This window comes from Piliocolobus tephrosceles, chromosome 11 (assembly GCF_002776525.5).
Source record: "Piliocolobus tephrosceles isolate RC106 chromosome 11, ASM277652v3, whole genome shotgun sequence".
NCBI lineage: Eukaryota > Metazoa > Chordata > Mammalia > Primates > Cercopithecidae > Piliocolobus > Piliocolobus tephrosceles.
The window spans coordinates 3,494,396-3,515,661 of record NC_045444.1 but is presented as its reverse complement, the minus strand read 5'-3'; the positions used below and the strand labels follow the sequence as shown (position 1 = coordinate 3,515,661).

The window sequence follows — 21,266 nt, the reverse complement described above, 5'->3', positions numbered from 1 at the left end:
TGTAACTTAACCTGTTCTGTGACTCATTTTTGCATTGATAAGGAATCCTTCTGATGTAATTTTAGAACAGTACCTGGGCAGAAAACTATTAATGCTATGTTCTTTCCAGTGGTAAATAAGTAAATCCATTAAAAGCTCTCCCCGTTTAATTCTGTGCTCTAACATTTGCAGCCCACACCTCTCTTCCTGCCATGTGGGCTCTTGCTTTGCCTAGCTGCTTCCATGATTGCGTCTCTGTATATGTGCAGTCAGTTGCTTTGTTAGCCTTAGCCATGAAAGCAGCCACAGCTGGAATGAATTTATTCTGGCCACTCTTCCGATCCTGCCTTGATGTCTCACTTTCCAGCCACACATAAACTTTAAGGGGCCCGCTTCCCCTCTGTGCATGTCCAGTAGAGCTGGGTAGCAGAGTGCTCCTGGGCAAGGTGAGCGTGGGAACGAAGTCTTCCTGTCCCCAGGAGCTGCATATGGTCCCACAGCATAGCCCTCACTAGCTGACATTTGTCTGCCTCCTTTGTGACCCAAGGAACTGTGTGTCTGTTGTAGAGAGTGCTCAGTCTGCACCAAACTTTAAGAGCTCTCTTAGTATAGAGAATGGCCTTGCTTAACACCTTCTGAATTTAAATTCTTTCCCTTTGATAACTGCAGTCCTCACGTTATATAATTTCTGCAAAGAAAGCAGAAGATCACTTATAGTGCTGCCTTTGGTGAGGCTACAGAACCTTCCTGTGGCCTAGGTTATGTTGTGTAGTGTGATACACTACAAGCATGGGCTTCAGTGTCAGACAAAACTGGGTTTGCATCCTGGTTCCAGTGTGATGTTGGGTGAGTCTTTTAACCTTTGTGAGCCATAGTTTCATTGTCTGTAAATTGAGTGATAACAATTCCCACCCTCATGGGGTTTTCATGAGGATTTAATGAGCGTTAGGAGCTTAGCATGTGATAGACAGTAAATGGACACAAGCTTTATAGTCATAATTGCTTCAGATCAGCAGACTCCCATCCTAGCTGAAGTTGAGCATCCTTGATCCCTGTCTACTTCAGCAGGTTTAGGAAATAAGGGTAGGAATGGATTTACATGATGAGGGATGCAGTTGAAGATAGCTTGAGTCCATTAAGACCAAGAATGCTCTCCTTACTGTAGAACTTAAACTGGGTTTTCATTCAGATCCAGGGTGCAAGTGTAGTCCAGAAGTGTCTATCTTGGGAACGACTTCTTGGCTCTGGTTATTCTGTTGAACCCTAGTGATGCCTGGAGACACAAAAGGTTATTTGACTCATACATATGGGTCAAATTTTACTGCAAAGGAATTGTTGACAAAAAGTGTTCAAATCTCAGAATCTAGGTCGATATAATGAAATTAAGCCAAATAAAAAATGTCTAAGCATGTAACTATGCAGTGTTACTTCCCTCTGTGGAGGCTGAGGGTTGAACAGTATTTTACATGTTCCATTCTAATGCTGTTTATCAGCATTGGGGTCTTTGGGGTTCCCTGCCCCAGCTAGGTCAATGCTGTAGTTTTCTCTCTTATATTGTAGGTTTTAGGAATGTGTAGGTTACCTTGGCAGGTGGTGAAGATTACACTTCCTTCTCTAATAGTGGTTAGGGTGATAATACACCTTTAATTTTTCAGTCTTATAAAAATACTGTACCTAGCCTTGGGGCTCCCCTTTTAAAACTCCTTAGTTTTACTTCACTCACCAAATTATACTCAGGAAGAGTGACCACACTAGCCAGTGATCAAGCCTATACTTTCAACTTACACATGTAAATTAAAAGTTTAAACAATTATTTTAATAAGTGGTAAATATAAGCATATATATCACAAATATATATACTAGTATTCATAGTCCTGATTTAATACTTCATAGGCTTCATTAATATTAGATTTAGGGCCCTTAATAATTGGCATATTTTAAATATTTGAGGTTTAGGGGAAGTCAGGATAGGTGAAACTAGTTAACAGCAGTTTCAGTTAGTTGATGTTTATTGAGCACTTACTATGTGGTAAGCACTTTTGAAGATGGTAGTGATACACAGATGAGTATGTTACAATCACTTCCCTCAGGTTGCTTAAAGCTAGAAAGCAGATATGAGCCTCGCACGTTGTAGGTTTAAAAGTGTTTTATGAACAGCTCTGAAATAAATGCTAATGTAGAATGACAAAGATAAACATAAGTACAAAAATAGGAGGAACAAGTCCTAGGAAATATAGCTGTTTTGCCAATGTATTTGTGAACAAAGACCTTTGTGTTGTGTTGCATGCTGACCTTCTGTATTGTGTTATTGTCTTTTAATCCACTTTTTGCCTGTCCTTTGGTCTGCTCTCATAATCAAGGATCCAGATCTGCTAATCCTGCTGGTGGTAAGCCATTTCTCTTCTTGCCTTGTTGTTGTTGTTGTTGGCATTCTCCCCGACCCCATGTTCCTTGCACAATATTAATTTCTCTCTTTATTGTAAGCTTAGTTAATCTCTCTGCATTTTTCTTTGTGTTCAAATTCTAGAGTTTGAAATGGATTTCTTTCCCCTTTATACATAGTTTAATAGTTTATTAGTATGCTCAAATTTTATGGGTAAAATTAATAGGTCCTGAGACAAATTCTTCATTGGTTTTTATAATGATTTTTCACTTCAATTTGTAGTTAAATCATTATAAACTATTATTTTTTGTGAGTATTCACTTAAGTGTTTCATTTGAGTGGTGGTTTTGATTTATATAATACTTATTTTTAAATAATACATATTTAAAATAAACACACATATAAATTTACAGGTAAGTGTTGCTTCAAATGCTTTCTTCCTCTGGGTCATTCTATTCTAGTACATAATAAATGTATCCTTTATATTTTAGAATTGTATTGCCTTCTCTACTTAGGGAGGTAATCTATCAATGCAGATGATTGCCATTTGAGTGTGTTGGTGTGATGCATAAAATTTTGTTGTTTTTTCCGAGAGAGAATTATGTCCCACAAGAAATAGTAATATATGTATCTAGCTACTTATCTATTAATAAAAATTATCAGCCATATTATTTGTTTTCAATTTCCAGTTTTATTGCATACCTCTCAGAGATTGTGGTCCATATTATTTCTACTTTTGTAGACTTTTTTTTAAGATTTACTTTGAGGCTTAATACACGATTTTTGTTTTTAATATTCATGTGTGGAAAGGTAAAAAGAATGTGTGTTCTATTTGTTGGGATGTATATGTGTATGTGGGAAGTGTGTGTTTTTATACATACATGTACGCACACAGACACAATTTTGACTGCTCTGTCAATTTCTGTGAGTTACATAGTTTTTCAGTAGTATTAGTCTTTCCATGAGGTCTTTCGGTAAGTGTGGCTTTTTCCATTTCTCCCTGTACTTTTATCATTTTTTAGTTTTATATTTCAAAGCTGTGTTGTTTGCAGCATAAAGGTTCGTGATTATTGTATCTTCATGGACAATTATTCTTTCATAAATATTAAATATCCTTCTTTGTCTTTTTTAAATGCTGTGTTTTATTCTATTTGTTTTTGTTTGTGGTGTATTGTTTGACTCTTAAAAATACCAGACAGCCGAATTTCATTTTATTTTACTTTGCGTTTTCTTTTCTTTTTCTTTTTTTCTTTAAAAGAGATAGCGTCTTGCTCTGTTGCCTGGTCTGAAGTGCAGTGGTGTGCTCATGGCTCACTTCAGCCTTGACCTCCTGGGCTCAAGTGATCCTCCCACTTCAGTCTCCTGAGTAGCTGGGACTAGAGGCATGTGCCACCATGCCTGGCAAATTTTTAAAAATTGTTGGCGAAATGGGGTCTCCCTGTTGTTGCCCACACTGGTCTCAAACTCCTGGGCTCAAGTGATCCTCCCACCTTGGCCTCCCAAAGTGCTGGGACTACAGACATGAGCCACCAGCCCAGGCTTGTTTTAATCTCTTTTAAATAGATGAATTAGTCCTGCCACATTTGTTATGATTAACTAGTATGTTTGAACTTCTATCTTATTTTGTGATTTTTATTTACCAGGTTTCTGGTTATTTTATCCCCCTACTCCCTTTTATATCATTTGTCAGATTAATAGAATTTTCTTGGATCTATTTTCTGTAGCTAATGCTTAAGAAAATTGTTATAGTTCTACTTCTGCTCTTCTAGCAGTGACACCTAAGATTTTTAACATAATCAGCTCTTACAGAATAAAAAAAACCAGAACAAGAATAAACACCTTTGTGGTATTTGTAGATATTTACTGTGGAATAAGGAGGCTATTCTACCAGTAATTCTTCTAAGTATATTCTTTTATGATATTCAGTTGTCTTTTATGTTCCTACATTTTAAAAATTACCACCAAATAAAAATTTATTTTTATATAAAATTCTGTATTTTAGCCAAATTAATGTGTAAAACTTGGCTTTTGAAAGTATTATAGTTCATTCCTACATTTACACGTATTATTTATTGTCATTTTGCTTCACTTTTAGCTGGCAGCCGGTCAAGTTCCCCAGGAAAATTGTTGGGAAGTGGTTATGGTGGACTTGCTGGGGGCTCCTCACGAGGCCCACCTGTGACACCATCCTCAGAAAAGCGAAGCAAGATTCCCAGGAGCCAGGGATGTAGCCGGGAAACAAGTCCAAACCGAATAGGATTAGGTAAGGATTCTCAAAGATCTTGGAATACCATTCCCTGCTTGGTCATAGTTTTGATTATAAGCTAATGACTATGTCTAATGTAGGAAATATAGATCTATTTTTTGAACTGAGGATGTCACTTTGCCTGGGTGTGCTTTATACAGATTTTGGCATATTGAGGTTTCAGTTAGAAAAATATGTGGGACTTAACCATTCAAATTGATGGGAAGGAATTATGTCATTATAGGCTTTTGTATTTTGCAGTCATTGTACAAAGCATTGGAATTGGGGAAATAAGGTGTTTCCCCCACAACTAGAAGCAGTGTTGCTTTTCATTTTCCTTTTACTGATTAGCACTAAGTAGACATTAACCTATATGAATTTTTCAAAAACAACATTTAGGGTCCACATTTATTTTAATTCTGATCTTCTCTAATCTAATTGGTGAAACTTATGGTTAGAAAATATGTATAGTTACTTTTGACATAGATTTGTTTAAGCATGAAAGCTAGGAATTGATTAAAACCAATATATAATATTTATTTTTGTGTTACTTAGCTTCTTTGTAATAGTGTGTAGAATCATGTAAATTACTCTCAGTAGCTTAAATACCTTTTACTCCATTAAAATCTAATTCATACACTACCTTTTTAAATATAAAATTTAGAAGTCTTGGTGATATAATACAAAAAATCTAAATTAATACTCTATGACTTCTTTACTTCCTAAGGGTAAAATGTATTAATATAAAATCAGACTACTGTATTCTTACATTGTGTTGGCTTATCTTTCTCATTTATTCATTTATCTCATCAACAGTGTTTACTGTGATGTACCAGGCACTTTGTTAGACCTGAGAATTAGAAGATACATGACATAGATTTAGATTCTGACTTCAAAAAGCTTGATATCTGTTGGGGAGAGGTGGAAATGTAAGACAATAAGACAAATACTATGACGGGGTGCTCCCCATAATCAAAACTATGACCTAAAAAAGGAGTATCTTAGACCCTTGGCCACCCCAGATTTCCTGCTAGGGGAGGCTGCCCAATGTAGGTTCTGTTTCCATGAAGTACAAGATGAGATTGGCCCAGGTGGGGAGATGAGGGAAAGGTTTCCAGAGGAGAGAGAAGCATCTGCAGAAGCAGTCAGGCAAGAGGCAGCCATATGTCATTCATTCGGCTACTGTACCGGAAGTCAGAGTGGGTGGGAGTTGGGGGCAGAGACTGGTAGAGTCCAGCTCATAGAAGTCTTTGAAGGCCACCTTAGCTACGAGAAGGCAGGAGAAGATACTTAAGAATGGATAAGGTGTGATTTGAGATCCTATTTCCAAAGCAAGTAGAAAATATTTCATGGTTTTAGTAATTCTCTGATGCCAGCTTTTTACTGGCATTGCGAAGTGTGGTCTCATAGCTGACAAGTTATTTGGGTGTCGATGTGGATACAACAGTAGAAAAGGGCACAGCTGGAATATCTGAATTTTATGTCTGATGCTGTAACATATTTGTGTTCGGAAAATTTTAAATCTAGGTGTTATGTTTTAGCTGTGTTTTTCCATAGTTAATTGTTTAAGTTTATAGGATGTCTGTCTGCAATCCATGTTAGTTTTATACATTTAAAGATTCTTTACTGTTTTGAGATTTTTTTTCTTTTTATATTATTGAAGATGCCAATTTAATCTTCTTCTGAAAACTGGGAAATAACCCAACTTCATTTATCTAACGTAATTCTAATGTGTTCCATGGTTTTAACTAAGACGTTTGAGTTGTGTGTAGTTGAAAAGACAGTATTTTATACGTTTTTAAAACAGGTATTATGGAGCATCAGTAGGAACTTAAGAGAAGCCTGTTCCCTTCCAAAGAGTTATTTGAAACTTTATTTGAAGAAAGTTACTTCCTTGATGCTAATTATAGGGATCAGTTATGTGTGGAGCTTTGAGGTCATACGTATAGTTTATATTAAGGAAAATATTTTCTTTAAATTTCCACACATTGTGAGAATATATGCATATAACGAAATATATATGAATAAAATGTATTTTCATTTTTTTTCCTGTGGTATTGCTTAGAAATTCCATTTAATAGGGTGGCAGACATAATAGCATTATTCAGTAATAGATTATATATTACTATTATCATTTAGTATATACTGGATATGCGCCTATGTTTCTTAACGTTTGACTCATTGTATAGCAATTTTCAATATAATTGTTGAAAAAAAGAGGAGGAACATCTTTTAGGAATATTTTCTATAATTCCCAAACCAACAAATTCAACAGTTTTAATGATAGCTAAACTAGGTTTGGAATTTGCACTGAGAATTAATTGTAGTTATCTACAAATTGTGTATGGTTCAACTATGCCTCTTTTTTTTTGAAATGATACTTCTTAACAAAATTTTCTTTTTTCATTTGTTTTAAAACTAATGCCAAGGATCTTCTTTGGCATTTAAATTTTCTTAAGCAAAACAGCCTGTAATTCCTGTTGAATATTCAAGAAGCAAAATATATCCCTGCCACTCTTTTTTCTTGGTGATTTGTTCCCTCATAAGCTGTCCGAGTAGGAAAATATATTTTTAAGTTGTTTTATTTCTGTATGTCCTAAAGATAATACTTTATAGATACAATAAAGTCACATAAATCACCAGTATCTATAGTGATTATATTTTGGAAGTTTGCCCTTGTTCTCTTCTCCCACTCATCTATGGAAAGGCTGTGAAAACACATTTGATATTTTTGCAGCTTTCATTCTGTGAATGTGTATTTAAAATGTTCTTAAATTTTTCTGGTTAAAATACTTTGAAATAATTAAACATTAATAATAGTTCATTTCAACTGTGAAATGAGACTACTGTCTAAGACCAAGACATGAAAATGTCTAGAGCAGAGAGACATTTCATGTCTTTAACTTCTGGTGGTTTTTATTAATTCGCTTGTATTCTGCTTTCATGAGTCCTGGTTGGACCCTTCCTTAAGATGTAAAAGTCAACATTACCATTAAAACACTGAAGTAGGGTAGAGTGTCTATCAAGAAATGTAAACCAATCAAATGGGTATCTTATGGATCTTACGGCTTCCCAGCATTTCGTGTAAGCAGAAGACCCCAGAAGTACCTAGGAATACTGCTTTTTGAGGAAGTTCACAGTGCAAGTATGTTTTCCTTGTCTCTCCCTCTTATGCCTTCTCCTCGGTAACATATTTTCACATAGAACATTTAGTTTGGCACTTAAAGAGACAAATTATTTTGGTGGTTTTTTTTTTCTTTTAGTTTTGATCACCTAATTAATTCATTTATAAAAAATCATTTATATACTTATTTTAGGCCGAGTGCAGTGACTCACGCCTGTAATTCCAGCACTTTGGGAGGCTGAGATGGGTGAATCCCTTGAGGTCAGGAGTTGAGACCAATCTGACCACCATGGCAAAACCCCATCTCTACTAAAAATAGAAAAATTAGCTTGGGTGTGGTGGTGCGTGCCTGTAATCCCTGCTACTTAGGAGGCTGAGACAGGAGAATCACTTAAACCTGGATGGCGGAGATTGCAGTGAGCCAAGATTGTGCCACCAAATTCCAGCCTGGTCAACAGAAGGAGACTGTCTCAAAAATAAAATATAGGCCAGGCTCAAAAATAAAAAAATAGGCAGGGCGCAGTGTCTCACGCCTGTAATCCTAACACTTGGGGAGACTGAGGCGGGTGGATTGCCTGAGTTCAGGAGTTTGAGACCAGCCTGGGCAACATGGTGAAACCCCGTCTCTACTAAACTACAAAAAATTAGCCGGGCGTGGTGGCGTGCACCTGTAATCTCAGCTACTCGGTAGGCTGAGACAAGAGAACCACTTGAACCCGGGGGCGGAGGTTGCAGTGAGTCGAGATCATGCCATTGCAGTCTAGCTCAGGTGGCAGAGCGAGACTCCATCTCAAAAAAAGAAAGAAAGAAATGAAATAAATAAATATACTTATTTTAAATCCTTCTTTTATTTTAGTCTTTCAAAGTAGTAGTATAAGTGAGTTTGTATTTCTCTTGTATTTTAAATTATTTAACATTTGAACCATTGATGTCACCACTAGATTTACTTTGAAGAGTAAATGATGCCAGAGCTCTTGAAGTTTAGTGTAACTATGGCCATATTTTCACAAAATCATAAACAGACAGAGTTATTTTTCTTTATATTGCTACTACCCATATGTTAAAGGAGAAAATCAGCTCAAATGGGTGAATGAACTGTCTCTGGGTGAAATACGGGGGGTAGGGGGTAAACCTTGTTAAGAAATTTATGCATACGGTTATTTCAGAGCATATCTGTTTACTACTGTCAATGCTTTTTATTGTCTTCACAAAACAGACTCAGACCAAAAAGAGAGCATTTTTTCCCCGTTGTTCTAGCATGTATATGAATTTAAGGAAGGAGATGGGGCTGGGAAAAATTCAGAAATAATCAGGCAAGAACTATTAAGAAAATGCTCAACTAAGCACGAACTTGTTTAAACAACTATCAAGACTTTTTATAGCTTTTTTATTATTTGTGTTGGAGTGGGCAGTGGAATACAACAAAATTTTCACGTGTGCTTTTCAGCAAGAGACTTGGAAATACTTACGTATGCACATTATCTCACAGTACCCTTCTCATTTAAAATGAGGAGACGTGTTCTTTTTCCTCGTTTTCCTAATGGGAGGCTTGAGACCCAAAGAGGCCAAGTGGCTGGACCAGTGAGATGGCGTGGAACTGGAATGGTCATTTTTTGGCTCAGATTTGGCACTGGTTCTCTAAGGATGAGTGGTATTGCTGTGTACATTCTAGGAAAGTTTTCCATATTGGTAGAGCCGGTACATGCTCCCTAGTTTTTTAAGCATTTAATTTGGCATCTCCTTTTGTCATCATTGTAGGAGCTATTTAGAATGTCATCAAGAATTGCTGATTAAATAGTCACTACTACTTTGAGTAAAAATTCAGTGCTTTCACATCACTCTGGCAAAATTAAGGAGAGCTTAAGAATTTCTGGTGAACCCCCAAATAAAGCCCTTTATGTCTAGATTGTTGAGATTATGTTCCTGTGCTTGACTTCTTTTTTTTCCCCCGACCAGTACTAAGCATTTGGATTTCACTTAAATGCCTTCGGAGTCTAGTTCCACTCTAGCACTGAGCAGCTGAGCACAATAGAAAGCTGGCTTTGGTTTTCCCTTTCATATTCTTTTTTTTTTAATCATGGAGTGTTATGATTCTGGTTTATAAGACATTCTTGTTATACTTTGGCTGTATAACAAATCTTTGGTCTTAAATAATAGACAATGTTTGTTGCAGTATAGAAACATACTTGTTTTTGTATCAGTGATGCAAGTATTTTCTAAAATCTCTTGACATTTTTTCCAGTCCATCCTCTCAAGATGGAAGCATATATTGTCCCCATCAGCTATTACATTAGGCAGTCCACGTACATGTATTCAATATCTAAGGTGGTTTTGGAGTATTTTGCCAGTAATGTTATCTCCATTTTCTCAGATGGAGAAACAAGGGTATTTTCTGAGCTTCACAGCCCAGTTTTTATGAGACCCTGGGGTATCCATGCAGTTCTGTCTTGTAGTCTCGGTGTTTTATAACATGAGAATGATTAACTGTATCCGTAGATAATCAGAAAGTTATTTGCTGTTCTCAGGTCAGTGGAGGGATCTTTCCCCCAAGTACTGAGAGTATTGATCTACTTGCTGTAGACGCAATGTGGAAGACTGGGTCAGTGGCGGTGCTTGATAGAGCACAGGCAGATCTTTTTGGATTCTCATAGCAAAAGCAGGGATAAAATGTTGGGATCAGTAAAGGAAAAGATAACAGTCCCCACTTTTTCTGCCTGCTGGTTTCGAGAATTGGATATGTGTGAAGCATCTGCACACTTACTTGGAGTGGGTAGGCTGTCTGGTTATGTCAACCCTTATGGCTTCTCTTGGTGAAGATGGCCAGCCTGGGAGCAGTGAGCCCTCTTCCTTTTCATTAGGTAAGTTCATGGACTTCAGTGACCGACATGGTTATTCTGTTTGTTAATCCAAATTAAATTACCTTTCTAAGAAACAAGTGCATATGAATACAGCTTTGGTTTTTTGTCCTCTTGTTGAGAAGTTTGCTAAACTCATAAAAACTGATCGTTTCTAAAAGGCCTTTGATCTTGTATTTTCTGATGCCAGTTTGTTGTTCGGAAAGATTTCTTTTCACTTCTTACATTTAGGTGTAATTTCACCTTCATACTGAAATTCACAGCTTTCTGAGGCATTGAGCATAATCACATTTTACCCAAACCCTCCCCTGTTGGCATGTCGGTCAGTGAGACCTCAGCATGGATAGGTGGCTCAGTCATCAGAACTCCCCAGCGTGAACAATGTTGTAATTACATTAACCAAATGTGACTGACATTTTGTGAGTTTTTCTGTCTTCATTAAACTTGTTCACCTTCTCTGAAACCCTTCATGCTGCACGCTAGCACGGAGCAGCCGTATCCCTCGACCCAGCATGAGTCAGGGGTGCAGCCGCGATACCAGCCGTGAGAGCAGCCGAGATACAAGCCCTGCTCGGGGCTTTCCTCCACTTGGTGAGTACATGTAGGCGCTGGCTGAGGAGCAAAGAGTTTCTTACCCTGCTTGTCCAAGACACTGCTAGGTGGAATGACCTGCTTTTCCTCCTCTACTGTCCTTGTGATCCTTTCTTCTTTCTTTCCTCTTCCTTAGTTACCCCGTTGTCCCCCTCTGCATGCTTGAATTTTGGCAACTTCGAATTTTTATATATTAGAGGAAAAAAACACCACTTCACTCTGTACTATTATCATTGATGACCACTTGCTCTCAGGCAAGCCCATCTGTGTTGTAATTTCTAACCTAAGGCAAAACTCAGCCGAAGTTAGTTGCTGCTTAAAAATAAAGTTTCCAAAGTTTATTCTGAGTCATTGACTTTTTACAATTTATCTTTAATTCTACTACAGATCAGTCTGTATGTAATTTAATTCAAAGAAGGAACAAAAGTACAATTGCAATAATGTTGAGAAAAGTAAATGAGTTTTCTTTTAGTGTTAATAGTCCTGCCTTCTCTAAAATGGACACATAATAAACCCTTTTTAGTTAGTATAAACTGTTGATCCCCAAAAGACATCTGTCAGCACATACTTTTGTGAAAAGGAGTATTTGGTATTCTTCAATAATTATTTTTGGCTGCTTGCCATGTTAAGTCCTGTAGAGATGTCCATTTTCCTCTTGATAAGCATAAACGTAGAAATCATTTTGTCATAATTAGACCTAGACCTGAAATTATATGGATCTTTGGACTCCAGCAGTCTGTTAATTTTAACTATGTATTTATATAACTGGTCTTTTGAAAACTATACATGTCACTACGAAAGAGGGATGTTAAAAGCGTAAGGTCTTAATATTTGCCTCTACCTAGCTCGTTCTAAAAATGTTATTCACTTCTTCTGATCTTTTTCCCCAATCAGTATCGATAATCAAAATCTAGATAACATTTCTTTATGACCCATTGTCCTTAATGAGATTCTGACAAAGAACAGGTAACCACATGCCAAAGCCCTGCTAGACGGTCCCCGTGATTTAGCGAGGCAATACCTGTTGTGAGGTGTTCCACCTTGTTAGCATGGGCCCCTGAGTGGGGCAGCTTACCTATTGCATGTCACCTATTCCACAGCAGTCTGAAGCATTACAGCAGAATTCTCAATAATCAGAGGTGGCAATGATGATTTTTTTTTTTTTTTTCTGAATGAACTGGTGATTTTTCCTTTTAAATTAAGGCTGTATATCTTTGCATCCTTGCTCACTATTTGACCTTCTGAACAACCTATTTATGAGTGAACAATTCAGTCCTTTATTCGTTATTTTGTCTCTTAGAAGCAGTTCAGTGTTTTCCTTTCAAATATGTACTGTCATTTTTGATACTGTCCGTGGAAGCATCCTTTGGTATCTGGCACGTGGAGCAGGCGAGGTGTGCTGAATTCTTGAGATCCCAATTGAACTCTGAGTGGTTGAGTGAATCTTGTCTGTTTTGTGCATTGTTTGATTAAGTGGATCTGCTTAGCTGTCTTGGTGACAACCCAGAATGTTGAAATGTGTAATTGCCACTACCAAGGCAGAAGGTGTGGGTCCTCACAAACTCTAGCATCAGCACATGTCTTCTGTTGTGGTCAGGGCAGTAGTTAAGTTCTTCGAGCTAAATTTTTGTATCATGCCTTTCCCCTCCTTAGGTTAAACCTAACCCTAAAACTTATGTCCAGCAAGAACAACAGCATTGCTCATGTGTATGCACACCATTTGGAGCAGTCAGCAAGTGTAATGCTGTGTGGTCCCTGTTCATCCTGTGGGACAGGTACCATCATCATCAGAGTCTTAGGGAGAATAAGCCACTTTCTCAGGATCACGCAGCTAAATGGTGGAGCCAGGGTTTGAATTCAGATTTGACTTCAAGCCTGCCTCATTTGGAAGTAGTTTGGATAATTCAGTGTTTTTCATCTGTTCCTTGAAAATATATTAAATGCTTGTTCTGGGGCTTCTTGATGGGAGGGTGATTAGAAGATATTTCTGAATCATTTATTTCCAGGCTTGGGGTTAGGACCTGGGAACTCAAAGATACATCCCAGAAGGTTGTTGTCCTCAGGGGAGCTTACTACACATCCTCTGAAGGTTCCTTCTTTAGCTCATTAATTTTAATAATCTCTTCCCACCCCTTTTGGAAATTAGTGAGATTGTGTGTCAGTGCTTCTTTGAATCCATTTATATAGCCAACTCTTTAACAACAACGAAAAAAGAGTAAAAGTACTTATATTCTAGTGAATATATATTTTTAAGTTTGCATTTTTATTGTTTTGGACCATTTTGATGGTACGAATGTATATGGTTATGGTGAGAATTTTTGATTAAGGGAAATAAGGGCTCTGGGGCTGCTGTAAATTAGCCTTTCACATAAGTGGGTCTGCCTTGGATTCCAGTGTTGGGTGTTAACTTGTGAATGTGACAGAGGACTCATGGCATGACAGATTTTTTTAGAATATTCTGTTGAAACTGAACCAAAGGACCACTTGGTAAGGAACCTGCATATCAGGTACTGCTTAAAAACTATTTCAGTCTGAACTATCAAGATGTGCTTATACAAAAATGTATAGTTTGCTTCAGTCTTAACACAAGATATTTTACCAACTTCCTTTTTTAGGGAAAGTGTTAATTTTATAATATTCTTTGCCAATTTAGTTTTAATTTTTGTGAATCTTGAGAAAGGGATATTTTCCTTTTTTTGCAAACTGGTAAAAATTGCCAGGTAATCTTTGTTATTTAATACCACATGTGCCATAGGGATGCACATTTTATGAAGTAACATGGACCTTAAAAATTATATTAAAGAATTTGAGGTATTGGTATTTTATGACTGAATGTGAGAGCGTTAACATGTACAGAATAGTAGTATGGATAAAATATAGCACTGCTCAGTATCATTTTGTTAAACCTATAAATTTTCTGTAGTATAATCACTGTGAATTTTTCAGAGTAATGAATGGAAGCATATTATCTTTTGTTTTTTTCCTGAGGTTAAGGAAAAGCCATATGTTGCATGGAACTGTAGTCAATAAGTTAATGTTTTGAACCAAGTCTTTATTTCATAATTATTTCTAAAAGTTATTTTCTCTCCACATGAGGACAGAATTTAGCATGTATTTCCTCAGGTTGATGAAGTAATATGCTCATTAAGAATATTTGTTAATAAAATGGTACTATAATGTCAGATCATAAATTGGAGGTTGCTCTTAACTGTTACTGCCACCACCACCACCACCACCACCACCACCACCACCAACGCTACTAACCATTGTTTAAGTGCTTTATAGCCTCTTTTAATCCTCTCAGTAACTCCCAAGAGGTAGGTACCATTAACCATTATTAGCACCATTTTACAGATAAGATGCTGAGACACAGATAGATTTAGTACTTTGCCCAAGGTCAGTCCTATGGCTAGTTGTGATCCCAGGGTTTACAGCTGCATTACTGAGCTGGTACTCATGACCAGTGTACTGTAACTGCTTCTCCAGGGAAAATCATTAAACTTAATACAACCAAATTCCAACAATTACACAAGTACTAATAATTAGGATATGGTCGGGCGTGGTGGCTCACGCCTGTAATCCCAGCACTTTGGAAGGCTGAGGTGGGCAGATTGCTTAAGCCCAGGAGTTCGAGACCAGCCGGGCAACATAGGGAGACCTCGTCTCTACAAAAAAAAAAAAAAAAAAGCCGGGTGTGCTGGCACATCCCTGTAGTCCCTGCTACTTGGGAGGCTGAGGCAGGCGGATCTGCTTGATCCTGAGCCATGATTGCGCCACTGCACATCAACCTGGGCAACAGAGTGAGACCTTGTCTGAAAATAATAGTAATAATAATAATTAGGATATTCATGCAACAGAACAACAAACATTTTGACTGGGGAAAATGGAATTCCAACTGTTGAATCCCCTTCCTGTGATTTCATTTTATTTCCGTTGAAGTAACATTATGAACTTCTATGCTTGTTTTTGGTGCATGGTTGCATATGCATCACGTACTGATAAAACATCTCGTGAGCTGAGTTAACAATCCGTCTTACTGCCGTTCCACTCTGGGATGTAGACGGTGCTCTGTGACTCCTGCTGTTCTTCATGTTGCATATTTCCATACTGGCTGATAGAGGCTTCATGGCGTGAATATAACCCTGGAGTCCGAGTTGATTGATGCATAGTTTGGAGCACCTTTAAGAGTGCCTTTGTTGTGCCTGTGTGTTTAATAGCTGTGTGAGAGCCAGCTGGCCACTGTGGAGTTTGGGGACTGGCACTTGCTGTCCATTCATATCCAGCACCATTTCTTCTCATGAGAAAACATGGCCTTGTTGGTAGCAGTCCCTGCATTTCCTTTGGACTGTGGCATTTTCTGTCTCTGGTACTTCTGTGTTAATCCTGTGGGTGTTGCCATTCCTTTTACCTGCAGCCTCTCGACGTCATTCCAGGTCCACTAGTGCTCTCTCCACTGCTGAATCTGTTGGGCAGTCAGGTGAACAAGTGCTAACTGCATGACTTGGCTTCTTCATATGTTCTAGTTTCACACCCATGTTAACATTTGTTTTCATCTGTGTCGGCTAGCACTTGGCATGTATGCACCTCATATTTTTTCCCCCAATGTGCTTTAATTTTTTTAAGTTATTGAATGTTTATAGTTCTGTTAATAGGCTGTAGATGCTTTATAGCCTGTTTGACAACATCATTTCTCCAGTATTCATATTTACGTTAAAACAAAACAAAAAACAGGGAAGTAATTCCCTTCCTGCCACTCTGTCCCCAGGAAAATAACCAAAATTAGGTATTATTTAGGGTTCCTGTGGGGCAAGGGGGCATGGATATCACCCAACAGATTCCCTTCCAAAGTCTTTACTCCGAATAAACTGCCAAATATTAATGCTAGTTATTAATGTCACGTTCACATTTTTTAAGGTACCATTTAGTTAACAATGTTGCAAATTATAGCATACATAATTTCATATGTATGAAAATAAGTGTATTCTTCTCAAAGTTTTATGGAAAAACAAGATCAGGATTCAGGTAATCAAGTCAGGCCAGAGGTATCCTTTGCAGCCTGCAAACCCCAAACCTGCTGTCTCAGTTCTGTTTAACAATACTCAACATCCACTGGTTAGCCACAGTGGCAAAAAGTAAGCATACAGTAATATATCAGTTTGTTAGATTTCATGCTAACAGTCCCTAATGACTACAGTTTTCTCAATTGAGTAAGGTAGAATCTATGAATTTGCAGACCATTGATGGTGACAATTGTTACCAATTCACTGAGTCTGGTATTTTCTCTTTTTTTCCTCTAAATGAAGCCCCCTATACTTTGTTGGTTTTTGGTTTTTGGTTTTTGGGTTTTGAAACAGGGTCTCACTTGTTGCCCAGGCTTGGAGTGTAGTAGCATGATCTCGGGTCACTGCAACCTCTGCTACCTGGGCCCAAGTGGTCCTCCCACCTCACTCCCCAAGTAGCTGGGACTACAGGTGCGTGCCACCACACCCAGCTAGTTTCTGTTGTTTTTGTAGAGACAGGATTTCACCGTGTTGCCCAGGCTGGTCTAAAAAACTCCTGGGCTCAAGCGATTTACCCACCTTGGCCTCCCAAAGTGCTGGGATTAACAGGCAAAGCCACCATGCCCTGCCTTCTGTATATTCTGATTATGTACATTTCCCTGAAGGTTAGGGGCCAGACTGAGAGCACAGCCATATGTGTTCATCTCTTGGAAAAATAGAACTTTTAATAGTATCAGAGCCTTGAGAATATGAAACAGATTTTGCTCTGGTGAAAACACAAAGCTTATAGTTTTGCTTACATCTGGATAAACATTTCCCCTTAAGATTTGAAATTCCAATTGTCTATGATATATATCAAATGATCTATAGTCACTGTGTATGGCAAAGCTGGATGCATCTTGGAAGCACAGAATAATTGCATTGTTCTTATAGTTTTAATTTTGTGTCTGAAAAAATCTGTATTCTCCCTGGAGCAAGAATTGCTGGCATGAGATTTTTTTTTTTTTTTTAATTTTGTTAGACTTCGTTTTATTTAAGTTTATGCTGGGTAATTTTTTAATGGCTTATAATTGAATTACTTTCATTCTGTTACTCATAAATCTACTATCTACCCTTTTTTAATGAAAAAAACTTGAACAAGGATCGTCTATAAAACTATATGTGCACAGTAAATCTCACATTTACACTTGTTTCATATTTCAACTGATAAATATAGATAAATGTAACTTTTAATGGCCTTTTTTAGTTTATATGGCACATTACCTTTTAAACATAATGGCTAAGATGACAGTTGGAATGACCAGCAAATGCATTAAAAAAGGGGGTAGTATAACATACAGTTTTTGTTTCTTTTAAAAAATTCATGACTGTATAACTATTGATTAGCAGTGTTTAAATTTTTCTCCCTTTCTATGGTGGTGGAAGGTATAATGTTTTGAAATTGACATTTTTAAAAAGCTAAATAACAATTCACTTTTTAAGTTCACCAGTTTTGTAGGCACTGTCTTGTTACATATATAAAATTTTAAATACATTGTTTTATAGGAAAGATCAATTCATGTAAAATTAGCTTCCCTTTTATTCTAGATGCTTCTAGAATGTGGCTAACATAGAGATTTTCCTTGTCCAAACAATGTCTTATTTGTTAACACAGAGAAAATATTTTATCTTAACATTTTTCTTCCAAAGGTTTTTATATGTTAGACTTTTAAATAAGAAATTTTTTACTGCTAGATAATGTATAACACACTTAATGAAGATACGACTTACACTGCCTTTCTCCTAGTATAGTTTTAATCTCCAGCACTTCCTAAGGCAGGTTGGTCAGCTGATTTAATGGGACTTTAAAAAGTGAGTTTTCATTTCCATGATCACAAATAAACTTAAAATCGTTGTTTGAACTACTAAATTTGTTTTAAATTCTTTGGATTCTTTCTGTTATTTTGTTTATCTGTATAAAGATTACCATTCTAAATTATTTGAGGAACCCAAGTAAAACTTATATTATCTAAATTTTTAATGTTCATCAGTGAAAGTGCAAGATTTTTGGTGATTATTAATTTTAATAAATTGATTTTTAAGTAATTTTTGTTGACACAGGCATCATGACGAACAAATATCTAAAATGAGCTTAGCAATAAACAGTAGTGACACTAATAAAACTTTGCACAGAAATCAATTTGTTTCAAATTTTAATTTTTTACCACACATTGCATTAGAACTCTTATGAAACCATGAAGCTTCCTAATTAGTTTGACCAAACATCATGGCCACTTGCCTCTACAGGGAAAGCTAAATAGATTAAAAGACTCAATTCATAGCCCAACCCCCATAAATTCCCCCTTCCCTCTCATATCTCAGAAACTTTTCAATGATAAAATACTATGTTTGAACAATTTCGAGTGACAGTGCTTTGTGGCACAATAGCATTAAATGTGAACAGCTTAACCTCTACCACTGGTAAAGTCAAGTGTAGTTAAAATTGGCTAGAGATTTTTCAGTGCTTCTGTCTACTTGGTGGGAAAAGGCAGTAGTCCTTGCAAGGAATTGAGATAATTTCAATTATCTTTTGCTTTTGTTTTTTAAATAGATCGATTTGGGCTTGGCCAGCCAGGAAGAATACCTGGTTCTGTGAATGCCATGAGAGTTCTGAGCACAAGTACAGATCTTGAAGCTGCTGTTGCCGATGCTTTGGTAAGAGGCACAGTATATATGTAAACAGAGTCTCTTTGAAATACTCATCTGCATTTCTCTCTGTCTTAACAGGAAATTGCCCCCAAATCAGGTTATTAAATCATCTTTGACACTCTTTAAAATTGTGTAACTGTTGGGTAAATTTATAATGTTATTGTTTGCTTCTTAAACTTTTATCTCTGCACACATATAAGTGAAAACGGACTTTACAGAAAATATTAGCGTCAAGTATTTCTTATTGGTGCTCTTCAGTATCAAGGAGCTTTTGATGACACTGGACTTCTCAGATGTCACTGGGCTTCTTTTTTTCTTTTTTAACCATGTTTTTTTTTTTTTTTTTTTTTTCCACTGGCACTTCCTTTTTTCCATTCTGTTGCTTCTATTGCTTTACAGACTTTGATGGCATAACCTAGACATTTTATTATAATAATAGGTAATAGAGTTTGAGGTTTGAAAATCTTGCATTTATTCTATTATCTTGTCCATTTGATTTTATGTTGTTTTTCCTAAATCTTTGAGGATGTGAAGCAATGGTGGAGTATGTTTTTGCATCATTATAGTGTAATATCTGAAAACCATAAATGATCATGGATCCTTTAATTTTTTTGGTTATACCAAAAAGTTCCTTGGTAGAATCAGCTTGTGGTCCAATTGCTTTTTAAAGACGGGTTTCAGCTAGTCACACAGTCTAGTCTCTTGCATATTCCGGTTTATGTGCTCAGCATTTGAAATGGATGTTCTTTAGAACTGTCTGATCACTGGCCTTGCTCTTGCTGTTTTAAGATTTATTCTCTTGTAAAGGAAAAAAGTATGTAATAGCCTGCTTTCAGATTCTTAAGTTTTTAATCCAGCCATGTTTTGTCAGATCAACATTTTACAGTTTATGGCTATGGTGATTCCAGTTTTCATTCCTTCTTGTCTTGCCCTCATTTATTCCTGCTCAGTCAGGTTCTTTGACAAGTATCTGTGAGCAAGCAGTTTGCTGCTCTCATCATGCTTTTCCTGTAGGCAAGCTGCCTGGCCATGTGTATTCCTCAACCTTATGTATAGAAAGACTTTTTTCTGGCAGGTGCTAGAGTTCAGGGTAACTGCCCTAACTATGGCTTTAAGAGTCAAGAGCTGGAACAGAATTCTCTGAAACTGTTTGTCCTTCCAAGTTGCAGCATTTAGAATCTGTATCTTATTCATTCAGAGACCCTGGGAAGTGGAGGTCAAAGGGGTGGGAAATGATGGATGTGAAGCCCTTATTTGAGACTTCCACTTAAGTCAGGGGAATTTCTTAGTTCTTTAAAGAACTGCATAAGGGACTGTGTGCAAAGTTCTAGGAGGCGGAATAGGACTTGAGAGTTTGAGCTTTGGCTTAACTTGACTTGAGCTTTTCTCTGAGCTCTAGCTCCCATTAGATTCATACTGCCCTTGTTACTTTTTGTCCAAACTGCTTAGTCTCTCCAAGTGACCTGCTTCTGAAGAGAAAACACAGAAATGGTACAGAATATTTGCCTCACTGAATAGACACCATGGTGCCAGACAGAATGTCTCAGAGGAATAGATAGAATTAATGGTGACCTTAGAGATTTGCCTCACTGGTATGGGGAAAGTTTTAGCAAAGAATTACAGCAAGTTACCGGAAGGTCTTCTGAGACGTGGAGGAGGGTTAGGAAATGCCATTTTGAAAGCATTCTTTATTATTATTCGCTTGATATGAAACGCTTGCTAACCTGTACTTTTGGTTTGCTAAGATATGTTTTGCTGTACACTTTTGTTGCAAGAACAGTCCCTACATATGCTTCTGACATAATTCTCTATGCTTTTTCCCCATCCTTCAATATTTTCCCGCCTACAGCTGTTAGGAGACTCCAGGAGCAAGGTACCAGTGCTTTAACTTTTGTTTTACCACTTTATTTCTTCTGTTGCAAGTATATTTCTTTCAGAAGCTAGTGAAAACCAAAAAATATAGTATAGAAATTCTGATCTGAAAAATGATTTTGTTGAATCATAACAGTGATTCACCATCATTGTTGTCTTTATTCATGGTGGAGTCAGTCACCTTTCATGTACATCTGTTTTAGTATTTATTTTGAATGTCAAGCTCTGCTCCTTCGCCTAGTAGTGTTTCATTTTATTAACTCAATTTGTGCCTATTCTTACGTCGTCATGATTTCATGAATGGATTTATCAACATTTTTCTTATTTTAGGAATCTGGTTTTTGTGTGACCATGTAATTTATTATCCAAACAAAAATGCTTTTGAGATTAAAAGGGAGATGCTATTCATAATTATGACAGTAGGCTTAAGGCAGAACAGTCCTGAGCAAGTTGGATTAATAATAATTTGCCATATTATTAGAGAAGTGTATTTGTATGGTTTAAGCCAATAGCTATTTGTTTTGCTTCT

At 37.0% G+C, this 21,266-nt stretch overlaps 1 protein-coding gene across 6 annotated transcripts in view; it reads left to right on the top strand.

The window, feature by feature from the left end:
• Positions 1 to 21,266, top strand: part of CLASP1 (cytoplasmic linker associated protein 1) — a 298,327-nt gene that overhangs the window by 206,631 nt on the left and 70,430 nt on the right. For 4 of the 6 annotated variants that reach the window (XM_031936404.1, XM_026456078.1, XM_023185194.2 and 1 more), the window contains 2 exons: positions 4,458 to 4,625; positions 18,768 to 18,871. In XM_031936404.1, the coding sequence (XP_031792264.1) occupies positions 4,458 to 4,625; positions 18,768 to 18,871 (272 nt within the window). Of the gene's footprint in view, positions 1 to 4,457; positions 4,626 to 18,767; positions 18,872 to 20,714; positions 20,739 to 21,266 lie in introns of all 6 variants that reach the window. The other 2 variants (XM_023185195.2, XM_026456077.1) reach the window with 1 other exon arrangement.